Genomic DNA, 19,967 nt, shown 5'->3' on the forward strand with positions numbered 1-19,967 from the left:
AATGGAGATGGTCAGGACTGCAGGCAGGTCAATCTAGCACCCGCACTCTCTGCTTATTCGGCCAGTATCTGGTTTGAAGTTGTCCTGCTGAAAATACCGGGACGTCATTGGAAAAGAAGGTGCTGGATGGCTGTATATGTTGCTCCAAAATTTTTACATATCTGTATGCATTAATGGTGCACACAGATGTGTGAGTTACCCATGCCATGGGCACTGACACACCCCTGGCCCAAATAGACACTGGCTTTTAGACCTGACGCTGATAACAGCTTGGATGGTCCTTTTCCTCTTTGTCCAGGAGAACACGACGGCTGTGTTTTTCAAAAACTATTTGAAATGTGGACTCATCGGACCAAAAAACATGGTTCCACTGTTCTACTTTCCATCTAAGATGAGACCAAGCCCGGAGAAGTTGGCAGCGCTTCTGGACAGTGTTGATGTAGAGATCAAGCGCATTCAGAAGTGGTTTTCGTCTTGCCCTTTATGCACCAAGATTTGACCAGATTCCTTGAATCTTTTAACTATATTTTGCAGTGTAGAGGGTGAAATGCCCCAAATCCTTCCAATTTGTCTTTGGGGAATTGTCCTCAAAGTGCTGGATTATTTGCAGAAGCATCTGTTGTTAAATTGACAAGTAACAAATTATCCTTGCTCTTAATGTACTAGGCTGTTTTTGGAGGCTCCTTATATACTATGGCATGATTGCCTCTCCTGTTTAACATCTCCTGTTTCACATTGCCTTGTTATTTTAACTCGTCAAATTGTTATTAGTCTTAAAGTGCCTTTGTCTCAACTTTTTTGGAGCGTGTTGCAATCATCTGATTTGAAATTACTGTACATAAAAAAAACAAACAAAGAAATTCACAAGGTAAAATGTCATATAATGTGTAGATGTAGTGTTTTCAATTTAGCAAAGGGTGACTATATGTAACAGGTAAAGGATGGGCAAGGAGGAGGCAGGAACCGGCTGAACAGTCAATGTAAAGTGTAATGGTAAACTCAACATCACACGCGCACATGCACATGCAGCGCGGCCACGTGCGTCTCTCTCTCCCGAACCGACATCTCCGGCTGCCCTTTATCTCGCTCTCCCGCTGATCAGCTGATTCACACACCCTCCTCCTCGTCACACTATATTTTTCAAATCACTTCTTTTTGTTTTTATTAGCATTTTTCATACTGTCCCAACTTTTTTGGAATTGGGGTTGTACATACTGTAAATTGTATCAGAGCAACTAAATAAAGGTCAAACTCTCTTTGTGGTGTTTAATTAGGGCAGTGGAGATTCTTCACATGGCATCAGCTACAAATCACATGTCTTTACTGATCGTTCGTGATGATGCATCCAGGTAAGATGATTTACAAACTGGGCGACATTTTAAAATTCACTAGGGCTAGACACAGTACAGTAGGTCAATACTGTCTAAAATAGCTTTAGACAAATACATTGCAAGGTATTCAGTATTTAATGCAACCTCTTGAGTAACCTATTTTCAGAATGAAACATTTACACATGATTCACATGGATTTGTTTTGTGTTCAGAGATGTAAATTAAATGGAGGAAGTAAATATTGCTTGCCAGATACAGCATGTGCACTGTTGGACATCATACAAAGTAATCCTATAAATGGATGAGTGCAGAACATCTTGTTTTCTTTTTCAGTTCTTTTTGTTTTTGTAGTTGATTTTAAAACTAGCACACTACATTTCAGTATAGTACTTACAGTTGTAAGTACATTAAAGCCTTTAGCACTTCATTTAGAATTTTCAAACTTCTTGTAGTGTGATGGCATTTTTCCAGCACTAATTTCCTGTGTATTTTTTTGATGTTGTTGTTTTTTAAAGAACTCCAAACATGAGTCTTTTTATTATATTCCTAGGATTCTTGATCCATACAGTAAGTTAGTACTGACAATATGGAGATGTTACTCCATGCTTAGGAAATTTTGGAGGATGTATACTGGGATACTTTGCTAGCAGAAGTCTGTGTTTTGAGCAGTTGTCAAATACTTGCTGGCTGCCTAAGTTTAAACAGAGCTGGCATTTTGCTGGTCTCAGTGACTTCCTAACACACACGTTTGTTCTCATGGCTGAACAACTGTTGACGTATTCAGGCCTCAAGTCCATCAGATGTGTCCTTATTTGAACCAGCTGAAGGCAGATTAAGCTTTTGTAAAAGGATTATCAAGAATCATCATCATTAATGGACAATCAGGCAACTCAAACAAAATTGCATTACACAGAATCTGAGAACATTATGTCAAGAATTTACAGATTACAGGACAAATCACATTTCTGGTTTGGAAACACTTTTAACTAGATACCAATTTACCTGTAATTACTCTCCTAGTCTAATTAAGTGCTTCTAAGCCTCTTAAGGACTAATGAGGAAGTTGCACTTAATGGGAATTATCGTAGTAAATGTCCAAAGAACAAGTTTCAAGCATTTAAAATGGGGGTGCTTATGCTTTTTACAGATTGGAATGTATTTTAAAATAAAATATGATGGTCTATATTAAAAAATAAATATGCTCCATATACCTGCACAACTTTTTCTCAAGATCAAGTACATAGACAGTTTAATATTCATTCACAATTAAGTGTGTGTGTGTGTGTGTGTGTGTGTGTGTGTGTGTGTGTGTGTGTGTTTATAATTAGGAGGGAATTTGCTGAACTAATGGAAAAATATGGCTTCAGCAGTAGCACTAGTTCTGGATCAGACAGGATATCTCCCACCCCTGTTTCCACAGGTATTTTCCATTACGTCCATCACCATATTGTATTTCAGGAGTCAATGACTAATGTCTGATTTTTTAGAACTGATGAATATATTGAAATGATGGACAACAATAGATTTCCATATATTCCAGCTAAAAGGCTCATTTGGTCCCTTCCTGACATCATTGTTTCCTGCATAATGAGCCATGCATTTTTATACATTTTGTTTCATGTACCAGAACTCTTTTCTGATCCTATGATCCTATTCTCCATCATGATTCTTATTTTTACCTAAATATTGGTAACACTTTACAATAAGGTTCGATTCGTTAACATTAGTTAATGCATTAGGTATTATGAACCAACAATGAACAATATATTTTGTACAGAATGTATTCATCTTTATTAATGTTAGTTAATAAAATTGTTCATTGTTAGTTCATGTTAGTTCACAGTGCATTAACCCCTTAAACTGCTGCCCACAATTTTTCACACTCAAATTTAAAAGCTCACCATTCACACACTCTGTGGACTAATTGCAAAAAAAAAAAAAAAGGTCTCATTTCTCAGATAACCAGAGAAAATAAAATAAAAATACTCCAATTATTCATAAATAATATTTTATGTGTTTATAATCTTATGATAAACAGAAAAAAAATATATTCCACTAGATGGCAGCAAGCACTAGAAAAAAATATTTTTTTCTCTATCACATTCAAACACGCATTTTAGCCCTCACAGATGTGCTTGTCCATAGATATTCAGTCTCATTTTCAGTTCAAGCACCACCTTCATTGTTTCATTAAATATCTTAGCCTCTGAGTGGACTAGAAGCTCAATCTAGGTGTCAATAAAAAAGCTGAGATCCTCTCCTTTGCAATGATATATAATGCTTTGTCATCAACAGTCAGAAACATATTTTTCTGATTGACATATTTGTTTTGCATGCTTTTCCTTCTGGGTGGTATATTTTGTTCTGGACATCTAAGATATAGCATTGGATATTCAGCCAAGTAAGCACAGACGAGTATAAAATGGCTAATTGTTTAGGAAACTCCCTAAGGTAAAAGCAGATATGAAGTTTTTGACTAGGGATTTATAGCGGATGTTATCGGAGCATAAGACTGACATTTGTATTTGATAAATTACAGAAATCATATTTCACTTTGTGATTCTTTTGAAAATCTTTCCAACTGTGGTATTAGGGCAACAGAATTGTACAGTCACATTCCTGAGATTTTATTTGATATATGACTTGCCCATTTGGGTGCTATGTGAAGGACTTTTATTTTCATATAAATATTTCTACCCCATTACCTCTAGGGGTCACTAATTTTCAGCATGAACGTTTTGAGGCCTTATGTTATTTTATGTAACATAAATGCAAAAGTGATGGTTATCTCTGAAAAGTTCAGATTCTAAGCCTTCAAATGATGCCTCATGTACCTGGCTTATGTATACGGAGACTTTAACGTTTTAAGCGTAAAAGTTTTTCACGATATAGCACCCCCCTTTGGGCCCGCCGTCCATAGAGTTTGAGGCTAATGTTGACATATACAATTTTTGATTTTAAAAATGTATTACTATATGTTGAAATTAACATTTAACAAGTTTAATAAATGCTGTAAAAGTTTTGTTCATTGTTGTAAAATGTTTATTGCTAGTTTATGTTTACTAATTTTGTTATGTTACCCTTTAATGTAAAGTGTTACCGAAATATTGAATAATTTCCACCATGGCTAGCTTAAAGGTGAAAGTTATGACAATTGAAGACCTTATTACTTACATGTAACCAGTAATTGTCATTTCTAAAGTTTTGTAGCTACTTAAGTTAGTGTGTTCTTGTCAACTTTAAGGTGCCTAAGACCTGCCATCATATAGTAAGTGCTTAAGGAAAACAAATGTGTGGGCTGTTCTTATTCTAAGTGCTTTATTGGATTGCTACTTTAAAAACCATTTAGCATTTATTTGTGCCATTTGTAAATGAAAGAGTTGCAGATGTTTCTGTTATTAGTATTAAAATGAATAATATCTTGTTTTCAGGTAAAATGACCGACACAGCCTCCTCCTCATCATCTTCCAGATCAGCCAGTCCTCTGCTTCAGAGCCCTAAAGACCCAAACCTAGTATACACCACTGCCTGCACTGCCTCCCCATATCCAAAAGTCTGCACGTGAGAGATAACTGAACATTTAATTGGGATAGATCTTTTTTTGTTTTGTTTCAAATGTTGTCAATTTATTTTGGCCTGATATTTTTTGTCATATTGGAATAATTTTAGTTTTAAAACTATCAAAACCCATTGGATTTCACACACTAATGCTGTTAATGCCTCCTGACTTGAATGAGAGCCTGAATGAAAGTGAAATCCCACAAAAGATTAATTCATGGTGATTGAGAGAAAAATAATAATCACCTCACTAGTCATTGTGTCTGCTGTTGATACAAGCCCTTATGCTTACCCATCTTCCCCAGAGACTGCATGATTCAGTTGATATGTGTTGCCAAGGGGACAGGATTAGGCCTTGTCATTAGGGGTGGAGCTAACTGTGCAGAGGGGCCAATGGTGTTCATTCAGGAAATAATGCAAGGAAGCGACTGCCAAAAAGTACTTCTACATTATTATTGCTATTTAAATTGTTTAAAGCTGTTTTTATGAGTAAACTAATACAGTTTTAATTATATGTATATATATATATATATATATATATATATATATATATATATATATATATATATATATATATATATATATATATAGATTTATGTTTAAATTTTGGTTAGTGAAACACTGTCAATTTGTGATGTAAAGATTTTTTTTCTCTCTCTCTCTCTTTGTGTGACTCTAGGATGGGAGACTTAAGGCAGGGGACCAGCTCATATCCATCAACAAAGAGTCACTCATCGGAGTTACACATGAAGAAGCCAAAAGCATACTCACTCGAACAAAACTCAGGTTAAAACTCACATTTGTCTATATTTTAAAGGATAAGTTCACCCAAAAATGAAAATTCTGTCATCATTCACTCACCCTTGACTTTCTTCCATAGATCACTAACAGTGATATAATTTACTGGCCGCTTATATCGTGGATGCTCATATGTTTAAACATGTTTTTTGTGACCTACAGACCAGACCCTACAGTAGAAATAGCATTTATCAGACGAAGGTTATCTAAAGGATCCAGCAGTGGTCCTCACAGCCCCATCTCCCTTCAGCCTCCCTCTAGTACTGTTCCCCCTCTCAAGCCCACTGGACTGGGGGGAGCAAGTCTGCCTGGAGGCCTTATTCCCAAGATAGTCAACACCCCCAACTCTGGAAGTGAAACATTGCCTTCTGTAGAACTTACTAAGGTAAGACATAAGACTGAGGGCAGTTCCTTCACATCTCCATCTGGTGACAAAGATTCATAAATGCAGTAGCTGTTTCTTTAACACTGCTTAAAATGGTGTCTATGTTAGAATTAAATGCTTACTACTTACTAAATACTGCACAGTATATAAATTATACTGCCTACTAATTGTTTTAAATAGTATCTGAAACAGAACGCATTATTCAACAATAAACATTACTATTCTACATTGTCTTCATATGATGTAACATTGATCATATTACCTCATCATGTAGCATGCTTACTTCAGCAAGTCATCTTGGAAAAAAAAAAGCTTTATTTTGAATAACATCAGTGTTGGGTGTATCTGATTACAAAGTAATTAGCTACTGTTATCTAATTACTCTTTAGTCAGGAAAAAGTAGTGCAACTATTTTCTTGATCAGATTAGTTACTGACTTTCAATTAAGTAATTACTTTTAAGTACATTACTTGTGTTAAAGGATTATGTATAATACATTTAAAATTGTAATTCATATGTCTGTTAGCGTTTATGTGACAGCTGATGAGTGTGCAACAATGAATGAGGAGGAAATATAGACATTTAGAATTTAAGCAGAAAACCAAAAACTTTTCTAGGGAAAGTGTTTTAGAAAGTAACTTCAAAATACAGTAATTAGTAATGTTATTATTTTTTAGATAAAGAAATCTGAAAAGTAATCTGATTACATTTATAAGAAAAGTAATTAGTCATTTGTAGTGGATTACTTATTTTGAGCAAGTTACCCAACATTGAACATCGTGACATTTGGCAGCCCGATCAAATAATGAGTCAAGAACGACATTTGTAAAATTGCTTTTGATATTACTTCCAGTTCATCCTTCACACTGTTGAACTGGTATTCCTCGCATACAAAAAATTTGCATACTGTGCACAGTATTCATACTATATACTGCAGCAATAGTTAGAGTATTATGATAGACCATCATACTACTCTTATCATACTACTAATGTTATTCCAAACAGCCAGTTGCTTTGTTTATATATGTATATACTGTAGATATAGTAGTAGTATGATAGTGTGCTGTTTTGAACTTAGCCTCATTGTTTCTTTCTCCCTCAGGTACAAATAGCAACAGCAAAGCCTGAGTTCACCCCTGTATCCTCACCTGAGAGTGCCTGTACCACAGGGGCCAACTCTGGTACTGCTAACCCTTTATTACACTAACACTAAACACTCTTTGTGCATCCCCAAAAATGTGTATTATATTCTAAAAGCACCGCGTTGTGAATGCTATTTTACCCTCAAAAAATATAAAACTTAGAAATAATTATTTTGGCATAACCTGAACTAGGCTACCTGTTTAGCAGACATTTAGATGACTGTGTCCAGCTGGCATGATTCTGCTCTCTCAGTGGTAGTTTAAAGAAAATAGGTCCTACCATCAATATGGCATGTAACTCCAGGTCAAATCAAGGATACTGAACTCTGTTCAGGACAGGGCTTACCAGTAATTTTATTTACAAGCACTTACGATAAAACTCTCCCGCAGCAAAGATTTGAAGCAGATTTAAACAACAGGTGTACTGAACGGCAAACATGAAATGTGAAATGAGAAACAGAACTGTTTGTTTTCAGATTCCATTTATATCTGTCATAGTGAGAATGTTTATGGTTGTGTGGTCAGACTAAACTCTAAACCTGATATAGTGGCAGATGGATCTCGGCTGGAGGGTGAAGGAGAGAAACATTTTTTTTTTCAAGGTGTCTAATATGGTATCGAGAATATCCTATGAGAGAACTGCTGTAAGAACAGCATGTACATATTTGCAGCGGCGCAGATAATGAAAGTCCCCTTATTATCCACCAAATCTCTGATGGTCATTGGATAGAAGGAAAGCTGATATTATTCTAAATTGCTTTGAATTTCTGAGAAATCATCCTAAGTAAATGAAACCAATAAGAAAATCATAAATTCATTAAAGGCATTTTCCACAAATAGGGTACAAAATAGGACCTAAATACTGAAGTTATTTTTTATTTTTCAACAAATGGTCAGTGAAGGGCGATGCTTAACCTCAAGAAAATGTAATCATCAACATCGGAGGTCAAACTAAATATTAATTTTTATGTTATTTTCATTTCAATTTTTGCTAAATATGGGACAACAGTTTTTACCCTCAGGCCATTTTCCACATGAACAGTTAAACTGACTCAGGACTCCCCCATAGTGCAATAATGTAAATAAATATACATCATGTACATATATAAATTCACTCTGATTTAATTCAATAACTGAACATACCCCTACTTTGCACATACATTACCACTTGCACATATACATACGCCATTCTATGTTATATGTCTGGTTATTTGTATGTCTATTTATACTCTTAGCATGTTTTATATTTTGTGTCTCACTGTAATGTTCTGTGTGCACTTGTTTCTCCTGTCACCAAAAAAAATCCCTTGTGTACTTGAGAACACTTGGCAATAAATCTGATTCTGATTCTGACATGTATCAAATAGTTTAAAACCCTGATTTGTGTAATTTGGTATTTTCTAGCAATGGACATTAAATAAACATAAAAAATTAAATATACAACATTTATAGAGTAAAAAAAATAAATATAAAAATTAGTCTGGGTATCCGGGTTGCAAGTAACAGTGCTGCAAATTTCATCCTGAATCAAGCTATCACTCAGGAAATGCTTGCTATTTTGGGACCAAATGTTGGTTTGTAGTTATTGATAAGCTTGCAGTATATTTCCAAAAATTAAATTAAAGGAAAATATCTGTTAGATCATTTTGTCTTACAATAAATTGTGTAAAAGCGTTGAAATGTTCAGTTTGGCCAATGTACCCAACACTATAATATGTGTCAAAACAAGCAAATACAACCTCCCCATTATTTAAACCATGATCAATGGAAACATGCAAATGCTTCACGCTGCAACCCCACCAATGTTCAAGCCAAATCTACACCCTTGATCTCTTTAACAAAACCAGCATTTCTGTAAAGAGCGTCTGTAGATATTTTTCTCTCATTGTAGTGGAGGGTTTGCTCATAGCAGATCACTATGTTTCGAAAAATCTATAATTTTACCCACCCCTACTTATCTTGCCGCTATGCTGTAGAAAGGGTCAATAGGATGTCATTTCTTGGGTGTCACAATTTTAAGGAATGTTACATTTTTAGGGGGGTACATGTATCTACTGTAACATCAAATAGTTCTCACAAAAAAAATAAATAAAATAAAATAAAATTATTTGTGTCTCTAATCCTTTAAAAAAGTCATGAGACCCGAAAGTGTACGCAATTCTTGGAAAGTGCCACAAAAATATGCAGATTCTGAACAATGAATGATGATTGTCAGAGCTCTAACCTGTGAGCTCAGTTACACTCTTCAGTTATACATCATAAGAGGATTTGACAGGATTGGCACTATTCTGAGCAAATCATTGTGCTTTCTCTCCAGTTCACAGATCAGGTCAGGGTTGGGTTTATAGAGAGAAAAAAATAGCCTGTGTAAACAATTTTAATTCCTGCTTGTACACAAAGCATTTATTCATGGTGTCATATAAGGGATCAAATATAATGGCATGATATTTGGGTGAGTTAAAATTGTTAACCGATGTGTAGCTACTATAATTTTCCATTAGCTGATGAAATCTACTAAGAATTTATACTCTCATTGAGTTATGTAAGAGCATTATGTCTTTGACCAAAATCAGAAACAGATGTTTTGCAAAAAGAGAGAGAGAGACAGAGAGAATTGTTTGCAGTTTAAATGTGAAGCACCGCTGGTGGCACCAAATGGATTTGCAGATAACCTGTGCAATTTATTATTTTATTTTTTTTTGCATCTGTTGACATATTACCTTTTGAAACAGGACGTTTGGTGACATATTGAAGGGATCGGAACCTTTTTGTTGAAATAGCCATTAGGCTGTGGTTACGTCCAAGCCGAGAGCCATGATTTATTATTCATTAAATTCTAAATTGTTAGTTGGTGGCAGGTGTTATTACGAGGAGGGACATCCTCATTCTAGAGAGCATTTGATTGGACAAAAATCTGTGTAGTGCAGGATGAGTCATCAATATTTTTGGTCCTTTTTCCTGAACGAGAGAAAGTTAAAAAAATGTGTGTATCCGCTGAAGGTTAATTGTGTCTTTTAGGAGTGCACTAGCATATAGATGATTTTAACGCTAATAGACATGGACAAAAAGCCACGGATTTCAAATTTTGATTTCAATTTTAACTTATTTGGTCTCTCTTTCCTCAGATGTTACTGCTGCCTGTAATCCCAGCAATACCTCCAGATGTTCAAAACCTCCATCCTCCAGCCCCAGCTCCCAGCTCAAACCGGAGAAAATCGAGCAGGTCTCCCTTATCATATCCTCTTAATTAGCCAAATGACAGTGGTGTCAGTGTCAAAGCCATGACCATCTGAAAAACAGAATTACAAAAACATCTTGTGTTAACAGCAAGGTCAAACGTTGGTCGTCCCTCCCAGCGGGCTTTAGCGATTAGTTACCCATCAGCCTCAGTATGGCATTGATCTTTCACTGTTTCACTGTCATGTGCAGAGGGAAGTTGATCTCAATGTTGGGTGATCTGTGCGGTTAGCGTGCTATCACATATCCACACTTCCTTTGGTATGATGGGAAAATCAACAGAGACTGTGCCACATCCAGGGGTGTAGATTCTAGGGGGAATGGGGGGATAATAATAATAATAATAATAAGTACCCCCCCCCCCCACCCCACCATGATCAATGGAAACATGTCAATTCTTCATACTGTAACCCCCAACCCCCACCCCACCCCAGTGTTCAAACCAAATCTACGCCACATCACACCAAATAGTTGGCCACATAATTAGCGTGTTCAATCACTCTGGGCTGTAGCACATTCTGTAACTCTATTGGCATTGAAAATAGTGTAGAGAACGAAATTTTTTTTTTTTTTTTTTTTTTTTTTGTGAAAGTTTTGAACTGCAGAAGCTCATTTTAATATATATACTTTAAATATGTGAAAATAAATAAATTATTGTTTTTTATTTTTTTATTTAGAATATTTATGTAGTGGATACATTTATTGGGATAAAATGTATTAAAATGTAATTTAAATTACATCAAATATATTAAGTAGATGTGTTAGAATTAATAATATTATATTTAATGATAAACAGGCATTGAAGCGTGTGTGTGTCTGTGTGTGAGTGAGTGAGAGAGAGTAAAGCAGTAAGCACATTGTGCTTGTGTAATGAAACATTCTAAAAGGGCAGTGGCTCTGTCCACAGAGACTGGAGGTGTTGGGATTAAAGCCTAACGAGTCCCCGGTCCAGACTCTAAGAGAAAGACTACATTTGAGCCCAGCAGGGACAGTGGCCTATGGAGGTGAGAATAATTTATATTAATCCTTATTATTAAAAGAGTGGCAGCTTTTTACTTATGCAGTACATTATGCTAGTTTTATAGTGGCTCATTGTATGAATGTCATTGCATTAGATAGCAAAATATTAAACCAATTTACCTTTATTTTAAAGGAAGATAACATGAGCACACTTTTCAAACAAAACATTTCATGGAAAGAAGTTTGTTAGATTATAAATGATAAAACAATAAATATGTTGTCATAAATTAAGACAAAGTATTTGGACACTTTATTATTGTCAAACTTAGTGGAATGTGCCTATTGTTAAAGTGAAGAACTACACTTGTGGTTACTCTGCTAGGACATCTGTGTGAGTGTGAACTTGAGGGGAACTGACTTTATACATCCACTAAAATCCCTTTGACAACAAAGTTAAGAAAAGCTCTAGCATCATTTGTTTGCATACTGTATGTCAGTGCTTTGATATTTTGTTTTGCAGTTCAATGACATTCAGGTATTTGTAGGTGTTTCTAAGTATCCAAGTGTCCACTCTTTGGTTCCACTGTATAAATTAACATGGAATTGATCTATGGACATTATTATTATACATTATGTACTGTATTATTGAACATATTTTTATAAGTAATTTCATTTTTCCCCTATAAGATTTTGAGAGGGTTGCAAAGGAACTCTTTAATCTACAATCTAAGTCTAACACTAACTCAGAACAGGAAATAGCAAGATTCACATCAGATGATCTCACTGACTTTCCATCAAACCCTACGGTAAAGACAAAGGATATTTTATTTATTATTGCAGCAGGAACATGTAAACAAACAAATAATAAGTGATTATGACAAATAATAAAAATGTTATTTTTATTTTATTAGCCATCGTTATCAGACTCGTTATCAGATGATTTGGATGAGATGGAGAGACTAAGCAAAGACCACAATGAGGCCTTGAGAGAAATCAAGAGACTACAGGTAACATAACAGCAGTTTTTGCAGCCATTAATATTTGCAGGAAAAAGTATGTGAATGTGAATTACATATCATTTGTTTGCGTGTTGATTAAGCAGACTATGTTTGTCTATTGTTGTGACTTAGTTGAAGATCAGATCAAATTTGTAACCAATTTCTGCAGAAATCCATGGTAAATCCAAGAATTCACAAAACTGGAATGTGTGACATTCATTTATGTGTTATAGACTGAGACTCTCATTAATCCTATTTGCAAGAATGAGTGAGCTAACTCTAAAACTGACTCATGTGAAGATCTGTGTTCTAACAGGATAAGCTGACAGAATCCGAGAGCCTTAATCATAAGATGCAGCAGGAACAAACAAAAGTTAAACAGGTGCACAATCCTTTCTTAAACCTTAAGTTCTTGTGCATCTTTTGTTTTATTTCATTTGTTTGAGTTTTTCCTTGTTTCATTGTCATTGTACTGTGTAAGATTTGCCACAGGGAGGTGCTCTGAGTGCATGTTCATGTGCCACTAGACCTTTAAAGTTGAGATACAGGTGTTTTGTAGAGTTTGAGGCTAAAACCACATGGTCCTCTCTGAAGCTCAATACAGAACTTATGTGGGAATGATTTCTGAAAATATTTATCAAAAGGCGGCATACTATGAGCAATATCCAAATTCTATTTTGAGCATCTTGTGCGTGAAAACATTGAACATGCTCACTATGGGAAGCTTGAAACACCCACGTTAGAACATCATGTGGGAGAGGACACTGAGGGATGGCAATCGCTGTCTGGAAATAGTTCTGTTCTATGGGTTATAAAGAAATGGGCTCCCACTAGTCCTCTGGGTTCTATCTCAGGGCCTCAGAAGTGCCTGTTATGTAACCCCAAATCTAATGAGCTGCAACATTCTATCCAAGATTAATTGGATCTTAATGGTTTTATTAGACTGTTACTAATGTAGCAGAACATCACATTCTGAATTAGTAAAAAATCATTATGCTTTATAGAATGTTGCTAGTTCAAATACATCCAACTCATTTGAACAAATGCTTAACCTAAAGTATAAAAATTTGGCATGTAACTCATCCCGCATGAATGATACCTTAAATTGTGCTATTTGCTTGGCAAAAAAACGTATATAGACTCACCCTCATGTTGTTCCAAACCCATCTGACTTTCTTCCATGAAAGGAGAAAGAAGGTAGATACAGAAGGGGATGTTAGGCAGAATGCTAGCCTTAGTCAATATTCACTATCATTGCATCTTTTTTTTTTCTCCATACAATGAAAGTGAATTGTGACTCAGACTGTCATTCTGCCTAGTATCTCTTTCTGTGTTCCACAGATGAAAGAATGTCATGCGGATTTAAAACAACAAAGGGGTGAGTAAATAATGACATAATTTTCATTTTGGGGTGAACTATTCCTTTAAGAGCTGATCTAAATAAACAGGGAAAGTATATTTCCTGAATGTTTGGTCAGCTGTTTGAAGCCCTGTGGCATTTTGATTGGTGATAGGGTCAGTCAAACTTCTGTCTCCCCATTCCGAGAGTGCTTTGCTTCTGGTCTGTGGTGGTGCTGCTGGTCCCTCCTGTACCTCCATCGAGGGCTCTGTTTAAGCCCTGTATGTTTCTTTAAAGCCTTTAAAGTACTGCTGAATCGTTTCTGATCTCTTCACCTCCACCTACTCACTACATCCTATATCTGCTATTAGAGTAACAGGTAGGCTGATGGGCTTCTTTAGTGTTAAAGCCAGTAAGCTTTTAAGCCTCCTCTCTGCAGGTGATATCACCATCTATGCAGTGCATCCCCGGCTACATTACAGCAAAACATGTGCGTGGGCAGCCATGACTGGTTTGAGGTTTGACTCTCCATGTGGATCTTAGGATGAGAACTTTCCATTTGAATCTTATCTGTGTGTTGTTTGCAGAGGTTAGGGTTAAAGGAACAGTTTGTCCAAAAATGAAAATGTTGTCATTATTCACTCAAATGTAGTTTCAAACCTGTATGCTGTAGAACAATCTTCATGCGGCTCTTTTCCATTCAAAGACAGATTATAGTGACCATAGTTCTCAAAAAAAAAAAAAAATCATTATAAAAGCACCATAAAAGTTGTCCATATGAGTTGTGCTCTATATTCCAAGTCTTCTGAAATCAGGTGTTAGCTTTGTGGGAATAAAAAGGCATATGCACGGAACTCATTTTTGTGTCCATCTGCTTTCTTTTTTCCACTGTTTTTCTACAGTATGTAAACATGCGCCAAACGGACATCTTTGACATCTTGCTGCATCCAGCTTTTATTCACTATTAAAGTCGGCAAGAAACGGAAGTTGTAACCAACTTCTCTTCCGTATTGTGACATATTTCCAAGTAAAACAGTTATCAAACAAGAAAAAAAACTAGGACAGAATTTTTAGGTTGTTGATTGGATTGAGAAAAGTGGGCACTGCATACCAGAATGGAGGCAGACCTGAATGTGAGTTTGCAGTTGTCACATAGACACACACACACCCTTTCCACTGTGCCTCACTGGCTTGAGAACCAAACGATGATCTAATTGATCCATATCTTTGCTTAAGATGATGCTGGAGCCGTTGTGTAAGTCCAATGCATTTGAATACGAGTATAATGAGAGTAGAAGATCACAATATTTCAACGTTTTGAATCACAATGCACTAAATATAATGGAAAAATGAACACCTACTCATGCTGTACATCCCAAGATACCTGCATTAAAAAAACTGAATAAACTCCAAACGCATCTGACTCACGTTGTATTCAGTAGCGATCACCTCAAGAAACATTCAGGCATGAAATATCTCGAACACAACCGTGAGTTCACCATTATTCCTCCTTATTGGAAATGTATATTTTATCCAGCGGGCCCATAACCAAGGTTTGGGGTAGGGAACAGGGTTTTGATAATGCTGATAATACACCTCTTCATCTCTACATTAGCTGCTTTGATGCCAGGTTTGTTTACTTGACTCTTGAAGGGGTAGGGTTAGAACTGACTAGAATCTTGGCAACTGCAGCGCGGCCTTGCATATGTCAGCAGAGAAGAGTCAGTCCTATCACAGGAAGAGCAAGTTATGACATTTTTATTAAAGATTACGAGGTCAAAAGATTTTTATAAAATAGCAAAGATGCATGGATGAATAGTTTACAATAAGACCAGTAACATGCATTACTAAAATTAATAGGGTCCATTTTGATTTCATGCCGACTTTAATCTTCCTCTGACTGGCAGATCTCAAATTTCATCCTCTATTCCACATATTTGAACTGGTGCATCATGTACAGTTACAACACACACAAAAATCAGCAGAAAACGTTCAGATTTCCACAGAATTACAAGATCTGTCCTTCATAAAGATTCTACACATCCCTTACCCTTTGCATGTTTGTTTTGGCTAATTTGGGTATGCTTTCAGCTACCAATAAGAGTATATCGTAGTCCTTCTATCTCTATTTAACACATTTTACTGAGTTTATATCCCTTACATAGAATTCCTCAGTTTTCCCTCAAAATTACCACAGAAAATGCAGAATCTGTCTAGGCATGGTCAAATAGACTGCTTTCATGGCGTTTTTATATATTTATTTATTTATTTTTTGTCCTTTTAAGAGTTGGCATCTTTGTTCAGTATGAGATGTCTGAATATAGAAAATAATCTTTTAAAAAAGTATTAATTTTATTTTTATTTATTTATTTTTTTTGACAAATAAAATAACAGTGGCTTTATATATAAATAACTTGGAAGGCAGAGGAAGTCGTAATCCAGGCGGTTTCAAGACTGAAGCATCAAGAGATTGTTGGAAGAACACAGTCTGGAAGAACAGGCCTCGGATGGGTGGTGGCCCCCAAACTGTGGTCAGCAGCCTCCTGAAAACAGAGGAAAGCAATGTTAGTTACGGAAGTAACTAGGATGGAAGAGGAAGGGTATAAGTTTGGGGCAGTCAGCCAGCAGCAGCAACGGCACTGGCTCATATGGGAGGGGACATCTGATAGAGTGTTAGGATGGGCTGACCTGTGGAAGGTACCACAAGTTTTCTAATAAGATGCACCTACCATACCCTACCAAGCCCTGGGAATTTGTCTCTGTGGTATGGCAAAGAGGAGAGTTGCCCCCTCTGTGAGGCCCCAAGAGGAAACTTGCAGCACATATTGGTTGGGTGCAAGACTGCCTTGGCACATGAACGGTATAGGTGGCTGCATGATCAGGTCCTGTGGAAGCTGCCTGAGATCCTAGAGGTGCATAGAGTAAAGGCAAACAAAGGCAACCATGCTCCCCAGAGGCAGGGTGTTGATTTAGTTAAAAACGAAGGTGCCACACAAGGCACAGCACGGAGTGAAGCCAGATCAATCTTGGCGCCTGGAAGTGATTGGTCAATGATGGTCGACCTTGGCCAGCATGTAGTGTTGTGGTCAACTTCAGCTAGGAAAATAGTAATAATTGAGCTTAATGTTCTATGGGAAGAGGGTCTGGAGACAGCCTATGAGAGGAAGAAGCTAAAATATGCTGATTTGGCTGCAGAGTGGAGGGAAAATGGATGGAGGACTGCCACCTACCCTGTCGAGGTTGGGTGCCGAGAATTTATGGGAACATCAATGCAGCTCCTATTTAGAGACATTGGCATCATAAGAGCAGCTTTAAAAAAAAGTATTTGAAGGAATTGGCAGAGAAAACTGAGAAAGGGAGTTTCTGGCTATGGTTAAGAAGGAAGGACAAAAAGTGTGGGGTTCAGAAGCAGGAAACTGAGGAATAGGGAACCTTGGTGATATGTGGTGATTGCTTGTGCTGAGGTAGGATGCCATACGGAACTGGTGGCACTGAGTTACTGAGAGATACGGTGCCAGTGCCATTAGTGCACGGAGTGCGTATCTCGGTGCCAGTTGGCCAACAAGCTGGCGCGTATGGTCATGTCGAGGTATTATGACATATAAAACCCTGGTTGCAAGTAATTTGTGAAGAAAGGATGTCTGGATGGGAAGTATGAGAGGCGTTGGAGGGGATCCGGTGTCCAGCTGGGGGGTAACTATTCCTTTAACCTAGTGTTCATTTTGTTCCATTATAAGCCCTTTTAATTTCTTTAACTGGTTTGAAATATTCTTGAATAATAAGTCTGCACTAATGCATCCACTCTCCCATCCTTGAAACTGTAAAGCCTAAAAGCCTTATTGTCCGTGATTCATTGAATTCTTATTATTTTTTCCCAGACACATCCTCTAATTCTTTGAATTACCGGGATAGTTATGTTGCCTTTAAATTTCAGATTCTTTGAAAATTACATCAGCTGTAACCAATCCAGGATCCTTATAATAAATGTCACATATTCTCCATTATGCATATACATTAAATGGATATAATTGCTCATTTAAATCTCTTTCTGGAAAAAAGTGTCAATGCAAGATATATCACGCCTATTTAATAAGTAGTTTTTCATTTAGAGGGCAATTATCTACTGTATATTGTTTTCAGTTCTTTCTGGAGTTTAAAATAAGTGACATTTATAGTAGCTTATCATATGTAAAGTCTGTACTGTGAAAGTTTCACTAAGACTAAAGGGGCCAGAATTTTTTTTATTTATTTTTTTTTTCTGTAAGATTTAATCTTTTAAAACTACCACAGACACTTTGCATGCATTTGTAAATCCCTGCATTGTGTTCACAGAATTTCTCTCAAGCTAAGAGAGTGCGACTCCACATTTCGTGTCACCTTTCCATTAAAGAGCATTATCATACCCCACAGCTTCATAATTACAGTGGCCTGGTTACCTTTCCTTTGTTTGACTTCTATTGACTGATGCAGTGCTGACAAGTATCCAGAGCTGTTGTGGTTTTCATTAACTCCAAGGCATCCTTTGGTGCCTGCATTATGTAATAGCTTGTTTTTCTGGTTCTACCTCACGCCTGTCAACACCTGCTCTTGTCTTTTCTCTAGAGCCGAAATGGACCTAAAGAAACATGTTTGCACATGTCGTATATTCAAAGCTATTTAAAAAAAAATCTAAATATATAAAGGGTTAAAAGAAGCAGAGCAATGCATTGTCATGCCGAGAGTCTGGCGGAAAAGAGGGAAACCTGGTGGGGGAGGGAGGGAAGGGGGGTGAGACAGTACAGGCATTTATTTTCAAGTGCCTTGAGTTTGCAGTGTTTGGGGGAGAGCCCCTGAGCGTTGTAGCGCTCTACTGTAAATGCACTCTCAGCAGTGCTGCTCTAAGTGGAACTCCGCTGTTGCAGGAAGCAAAATCTGCCGTGGAAGAGATCCGATCCCTGCGGACCCGTGTCCACTTGGCTGAGGCAGCTCAGAAACAGGCCCGGGGGATGGAGGTGGACTACGAGGAAGTTATCCACCTTCTGGAGGCTGAGATAGCTGAAATGAAGTCACAGAAAGCTGAGCAACCTGGCCAGGGCAAGGTATTCCACTCTGAGAATTTTATTCTAACCTTACCCACTCACTCCCATATGCCTCCTCTGGTAATGCCAGTCCAGGTTTTACCACTCTCCTGTACTGCAGAAAGTAGGTCACTGTTTGCTTTGTATTATTCAGTAACTGGGCTGATGTGCTGCGAAGGCTTTAACATGATCTTGCAAGGTGACTTGGGCTGATGAGTGTATTTTTTTTAAATCTCTGGCTAGCAACCTTGCATGTCACCAAGGAAAACTTATCTGACTTTCTCACCAATTAATAATTTTAACTGACTTTCACTATTATTATTATTATTATTATTATTATTATTATTTGGTCATGATTGCCAGCGGCAAAACCGTTATTGCACACATGATTCTCATTTTAGCACAATCTGCTAAACTAAACCTTTAAGAAATTTTGTTTAAAAAACAAACAAAAAAACAAACAAACAAACAAAAAAAAAAAAACTGTCAGTACACCCTAATGCCCTAATGTTGTTCCAAACCTGTGTGACCTTCTTGCTTCCATGGAACACAAAAGGAGATGTTAGTTTCAGTCACCATCACTTTGTTGTATGGAAAAAATAGCAATAAAAGCAATAAAAGGTGACTGAGGCTAGCATTCTGCCTAAAGTCTTTCTTTGTGTTCCACAGAAGACAGAAAGTCATATTGGTTTGAAAGAACATGAGGGTGAGTAAATAATAACCGAATTCTCATATTTGGGTGAACTATCTCAGTATATAACACTGACAACCTGTTAACCCAGTTTACCATGTCATGTAGCACATCAAACATGTCCAAATTTAGATTTACTGACAGCCAAATTTTGCTGTTCTTGTTGTGTTGTACATTGGAAATTGGTTGATATTAGACAGTGAATAAATCAATGCCATTTTAAGGATAGCATTTTTTTAAATTTTTTTTTTATTTTTATTTTTTTGTCTCTCAGAGTGATTGTAATCATGATTTTAAAATTGAGGTACTTGAAATACCAGCTTTGATATTCACTCAGGAGGAGCTACAAGACCTGAAAAAGAGGATTGCTGTGCTTGAATGTCAGCTACGGAAGAGTGAAACTGCAAAAAAGGGTTTTGAGGTCTCTACGGGTAAACTTCTACAGTTTATGGAGGTGATGTTTATGAATTT

General features: G+C 36.8%; 1 protein-coding gene across 6 annotated transcripts in view; it reads left to right on the forward strand.

Moving 5' to 3' along the window:
* LOC127423486 (syntaxin-binding protein 4-like) overlaps window positions 1–19,967 on the forward strand; it is a 50,402-nt gene that overhangs the window by 4,138 nt on the left and 26,297 nt on the right. For 5 of the 6 annotated variants that reach the window (XR_007894330.1, XM_051667825.1, XM_051667827.1 and 2 more), the window contains exons 5-18: window positions 1,275–1,349; window positions 2,660–2,751; window positions 4,763–4,892; window positions 5,195–5,327; window positions 5,569–5,675; window positions 5,850–6,072; window positions 7,175–7,253; window positions 10,340–10,437; window positions 11,359–11,455; window positions 12,099–12,217; window positions 12,323–12,418; window positions 12,726–12,791; window positions 18,650–18,826; window positions 19,834–19,950. Coding sequence is in view for 5 of the 6 variants with exons in the window: in XM_051667825.1 (XP_051523785.1) it covers window positions 1,275–1,349; window positions 2,660–2,751; window positions 4,763–4,892; window positions 5,195–5,327; window positions 5,569–5,675; window positions 5,850–6,072; window positions 7,175–7,253; window positions 10,340–10,437; window positions 11,359–11,455; window positions 12,099–12,217; window positions 12,323–12,418; window positions 12,726–12,791; window positions 18,650–18,826; window positions 19,834–19,950 (1,609 nt within the window). In the remaining variant the exon portion in view is untranslated. The remainder of the gene's footprint in view (window positions 1–1,274; window positions 1,350–2,659; window positions 2,752–4,762; window positions 4,893–5,194; window positions 5,328–5,568; window positions 5,676–5,849; window positions 6,073–7,174; window positions 7,254–10,339; window positions 10,438–11,358; window positions 11,456–12,098; window positions 12,218–12,322; window positions 12,419–12,725; window positions 12,792–18,649; window positions 18,827–19,833; window positions 19,951–19,967) is intronic. The other variant, XM_051667829.1, reaches the window with a different exon arrangement.

Source organism: Myxocyprinus asiaticus, chromosome 32 (genome assembly GCF_019703515.2).
Source record: "Myxocyprinus asiaticus isolate MX2 ecotype Aquarium Trade chromosome 32, UBuf_Myxa_2, whole genome shotgun sequence".
Classification (NCBI taxonomy): Eukaryota; Metazoa; Chordata; class Actinopteri; order Cypriniformes; family Catostomidae; genus Myxocyprinus; species Myxocyprinus asiaticus.